At 40.4% G+C, this 5596-nt stretch overlaps 1 protein-coding gene across 1 annotated transcript in view; it reads right to left on the minus strand.

The window, feature by feature from the left end:
- Positions 1-548, minus strand: part of ATF7IP (activating transcription factor 7 interacting protein) — a 188598-nt gene extending 188050 nt beyond the window's left edge. The window contains exon 1 of the mRNA XM_019514914.1: positions 488-548. Coding sequence (XP_019370459.1) covers positions 488-507 — 20 coding nt within the window. The 5' untranslated portion in view covers positions 508-548. The remainder of the gene's footprint in view (positions 1-487) is intronic.
- Between the last annotated feature and the right edge of the window lie 5048 nt (positions 549-5596).

Here is a 5596-nt window from a genome sequence, read left to right on the forward strand (position 1 = left end):
GGCCAGATGCAAACCCAGCAGCAGCAGGGGGAGCAGTAGCACCCCCTTGCTACGGGGTGTTCAGCACCCACCTACCCCTGCCTGTGTCTCACCTACCCCCAGGGGTATGCATATTATGGGTTGAGCAACTATGTTATAGAACAACAGTTCCTAATTTATAGACCATAGATCACTTGCTGACTGATCACATGACGTGTGCAATTAATATATAAAATCATTCTTGGAGAATAAATCTAATTCCCAGAGTTCACCTCTGAAGCTAACATATTTACTGACTTCCTTACCAATCAGTTTGTGATAGATTTTGCTTCCACAAAAATAAATGAGTAAGGTGAAAGCATACCCAAATAGGATCATGGACTAGGAGGTCTCTCAAAAAGTAAGGTAAGCACTTTTAAAAAAAAAAAATTGTATAGAATTTCTAAAATGTGGTAGTATTTTCTCTGTCATTAGACTGCATGATAAGGGGGGAAAAATGTACACTTACCTGATGACATCATTTATCATTCACCCTTGCTAGGGCTACCAGAATCTCACTCGGCAATCTTCAAACATGTCTTAAAGAAGAATTAATCTGGTATTAACTTTCTGTTATGCAAAAATACACAAAAGAGCTTTTCATTTATATTAGTAGGCTTTTTTTTCTTTTATATAGAAGAGTGACAGGTGGGGATTGGATGGAGGGAAGTATATTTAAATATATAGTAAAACATTTTCCTTAGTATTTGCAGCTATCAAAGTACTTGGGTTGTGGGCCTCAACATAGGCTGTTATATATAAGTGGGTAGGTGAGAATTAGACTGGTATGTTTGGTAGAGTGTCACTGACAAAAAGCCTGAAATTGAGCTTATTCAATGGTTTGGAAACCATAAACTTAACAGTATTTTGGATGCTGAAAGGTATAAATATCACAAAAGTATTTGAGGTACTTTCTACATGATAGATTGAAACTGTTTAAAAGCATTTTCAGGTATGTTATTTTTTATTGTACACTTGTGAATTTCACTGAACTTTCATAAAATGTACAGAAAACATTATTCCTAGAGAGGTTTTATTTGGATGAGGGAGGGGGAGATTTGGGGAACCGTCTTGAAGATTTTCTTTAAATCAAGAATATCGCTGATGGTTAATCCTAATATGACTACTGTTTCTAAGGGCTGTTACTGAACGATCTGGATATTTACAAACTATAAGTACTGGGGTTCATTAAACACGCTAGCATTGCATGAATTTTCATCTTGTTCTCTTTTAAATTATTCTCCTGCCTTTTGAATGTTGCTTTGCATATCCTTTTATCATTATGCCAGACCAGATAAACTAGGTAACTCCATTTGTGATAAACAGGGAAAGCCCTTAATGATGTAGAGGTTTTGTACTGTAGTGTAGGGAGCCTGGTTAAGGCAGGCATCAGCAACCTAGAGCCCACAAGCTCAATTTAGTCCATGGAATCTTTGGATCCAGCCCATAGAGCTGTAAATGCAGCAGGGGATTTTGCCAACACTGCAGCTGAGGGGAAGAGAGCTTTGGGATGAGGGAAAGGAGGGAGGGTGGATAGGGGTCTGACCATGATGCAACCAGTTGGTGGGGAGATGTGGCAGAAGCAGCTGGGTCCTACTGCCAGCCTATTCAGTAACAATATATGGTCTGTATCAGTGGTGCTCAACCCCTTACCCCTGGAGCCATGGCATACAACCTGTGGGGCTCCTCAGAGGCCTGGAAATTTGGTGGCAGAAGAGGAGTGGCAGCATTAAGTAGCCAGACAACGTGGCTTTGTGCACTAGATCAGGCCAGTATGCAAGGCCAGGCCAGTGAACTAAACCCCATGCCACTCATCCGTCCCATGGTATAAGAACTGTGTCATGGATTGGGGAAGGCTAAGAGCCAAATCAGAGGCTAAGTCAGGCATCAGGAGTCAGACCAGGTTACCAGAGCCAAGGGGAAATCCAGGGGCAAAGTCCAAATCAAGGTTTGGGAGTCAGAAGCCTGTGCCAAAAAACAATCAGGAAAAGCTAGGAGACTGAGCCAAAGTCAGGTATGCCAAAGTTCAGAGCCAGTCAGAGTATACCAAGAGTCAGAACTAGAATCAGGCAGAACCAAGTTAGAGACGGAGATAACAGATCTGAGAACATCCAAAAAGCCAGAGCCCAGAAACAGAATCAAGCGGAGTCAGGAGTTAGAAAACCAGGAGCAAAGGATCAGAGATGCTTACCAGAGCAGATCTTGAGGAAAAACTGCTACAGGTAGAACTTAATGGGGAAGTGGCTGTCCCCAGTAGCTAATCAGGAGGCACTAACAGTGGTCAGCTGTTCATTAGCTGGGTAGGGCTGCCAGTCAGAGCCCCCAGGCAGGTGTGGCCAATAAGGCAATTAGCCCCGGGTGGGCTGCCTGTTTGGGCCCCTGATACATGATGCTAGAAGGTTGGTCGCCACAGGTCTGCATTAAAGTATCCTGTTATATGGTATATCCTGATACGTGGTACATAAGGCATATTTTTCACTGTGAATTCTTAGATATAATCCCTAGCCACAACCTATTATGTTCAAATTTAAGAAGAGAACCAAATTGGAACTTCTGTGACTCAGTTTTTTAGGATCAGCTAAAGGTAGGCTGCCTTCTGAAAGAAACTGAGGTTTAAACCCATTCTAAAGACCAAACAGAATTTTGCTTTGCTGCAAATAGAAGCCTTTTAATAACAGTTAGGTCTGGCTCAACCCATGAATTCTTTGATATTACAAAATTGGCATAGTTTAAGTCTTAATCCATTTTGCATTATCTCTTCTTTTCTTTCAGATAATTCTCTACTGCTAAAAGCTTTTGTGTGGAGGAGAAAAATTTCTTCATAATCTATTCTATCATTTTTAACTTTACCTAATTTTAAAAACTACTTTTTCCATTGGTTAAAATGTTTGAAATATGCTTGTATCAATATTTGGATGCATTGTTAGAAATACTTAACATTGACATGTACATTTCAAACTCACCTCACTGAATGAAGTATGCATTGGAAGCATGATAATAAATAATTTGTGGATATAGGTTTGTACAATCCCTTGGATTCTTGCTAATATTGACTTGACAGTTAACTGGATTACTTAAATCCAATTTTTACCAAGCCACCAGGCCTGCTACAGATCCAAATGCCAGCTGTGCTTCCTCATCAATACAGACTACATCATCACCAGATCAAACAATACAGATTATAACATCCAGGATTCAATCACTGCTTTTCTACTAATGCCACATATGCCATCATTTGTTTATCATGTCCCTCGGTTGTCTACATTGGACAGATGGAGCAATCTCTATGTGAAAGAATGGAAGGACACTGATTTGACAGTGATTCCAGAAATACACAAAACCCTGTGGCAGAACACTTTAACCTCCCTGGACATTCCACCACTGCCTTCAGATTAGCTGTTCTTAAACAACAATATTTTTTCAACATGAAATTGCAGAACAAGAAGTTATCCACAGACTGAATTGTGTTAAGGAAAATCTCAACAGAGACTATGGATTCTTACCCCATTGCCTGGGCTAGCTTCTAGCACATCATATGTTCTTCAATGGGTTAAGTCACTTATGTATCCATATTGTCCTATTCAACACATCATCACATCTCTCTCAGCAATGACCCCTCCCCCAACCTTATTTAATTTCCTTTCTATTTAGAATCTTTGTTTTTCTGAAAACTTATTCGTAGCATCCAGCAAAGTAAGCTGCCCACCGACCAGTTAGTTTCTAAGATGCCACCCTGACCTACCTTCTACTTGACAGAGAGGCAACTTCTTTAAATTAATTTTTTCCTTGGTCTTGCATGGTAAACTTTCTATACCACCTAAAAAGCTTTACATCTTTGGAATGAATGCTATGCCTCCGCTTCCTTTTTTTTGCAAGTATAACCTTAAAGTTTTTCATGTACTCTCTACTTTAGACCTTTATAAAGATGTAAAGCTTATGATGCTTAAAGTAGTTCAAACAAAAATTACTTTCCTTTTTTGAGGGTCAATATTTTGGCACTAGCATAAATCTAGTGGTTTTGTAGTTGTCCACGGTGTCTTCTAGGGAAAACAACAGGAAAGACCTAAATTTTAAGGCCGTTTTTTTTCTTTAAGTAAAAGATAGGAAAATTTAAACTCTCACATGTTGTTCATTACTCATATGGAAACCAAGCAAAACAGACACGTTTGCTAAAATGTTTTCTACTTCAGTTAAAAAAGCTAGTTTTCTTAGCCAAAGCTGTAGTAGACCCTTGAATTTCTGTGTAGCCTAGCTTTCACCATAACAGTACACAGAGTTGATTTGGGTTAGGTTTATTGAAAGTCAGGCAGAGCAAATAGCAGCTACCTCAATTTAGCCTACACTCAAACACTGAACCTACTCCACACAAACCATTCCAGATTCTCAAAATGTGATAAATCTTTCACCCTGGTCCAGGGGATTTCTTTTGAGATGTTGCTTTTGCTTTTTTATTTACCTCTGAATACAACATTTATGCCACCAGAGTACTGATCAGCCCTAAGGCAAAAAGGCATCCTTCTGCAACTCTGTGGATTCAGTCTACAGAACTTTGATATAAAACTCTTTACTGTCCTGTCAGCATCTCCCATATTTCTGCCTCTCTAATACAGACTTCTTCCCCTTTAACTTTCCTCCATATAAAGAAGTAGGTGTTGTCATGGGTTCTGTAGAGTGAGGTCCTAGAGAGGGATACACAGAATGAGCAGTCATTTGGGACATTTTTGGAAGATGGGACAAATAGGGAAACTGGAATGTGAGAGTTGGGGGGACGGGGAAAGGGACAGATGTAAAGATCCTCACCAACCCCCATTACGTCACTGTAACTCCAGCCTTTCCATTTTACTGTTCCTTGCATTGCTACAACATGCCTCACATTCTCATTACTGCACTGACGCCCTACTATCAGTATTCCAATAATTCCAATATACTCTCCATCACACACATTGCTCTGACCATATCTGACCAACAGCTTTGCTCCAGTCCCACCCAGCTTCTACTGCTTTGAGTGGGAAAGAATGACAGAACATTGAATACAAATGGCAGAATCCTCCTCTTCTGAAGGAAGACAGACGGTAATATACAAAATATCTTTCAAAAAAATAAAGTTGCCCAATTCATCTCAATTGTCTGTTAGATTGTGTCTACTCTGATAGAGTCAACCTCAAGGTCAGTCTAAAGCCAAGACCATCTATGCTGTAAACTCCTTAGCTTCACCCCCGGCGGCAATCCAGCCTGACATTTGTTGAACCTTGGGTTATGAGACTGACCCCATCCCAATTCCCTTTATCATCTACTGCTTTCTGCTGGTTGTTTGGAACTTACTCAGGTGCTCAGTCTTTAAGTACAGGAAGTCCCTAAGGAGCAGCAATCCCATAATTCTGTTACTGACTTCTAGCCCATATTTACCCCATCTCTACTGCCTATGAGTAGAGACAACTTCTGAAGAAAAGACAGGCAGCCTGCAGACTGCTTGCAGTTGAGAAGGACAACATGGAGTCCTTTGATGTGTTCTACAAGGCATAACATAAAGGGGTGGCTTATGTGTTTTGGACAAGCTGAGGGTGACCCTCAGAGTGAG

Source organism: Gavialis gangeticus, unplaced genomic scaffold (assembly GCF_001723915.1).
Source record: "Gavialis gangeticus isolate Ggan-Ray unplaced genomic scaffold, GavGan_comp1, whole genome shotgun sequence".
Lineage (NCBI taxonomy): Eukaryota > Metazoa > Chordata > Crocodylia > Gavialidae > Gavialis > Gavialis gangeticus.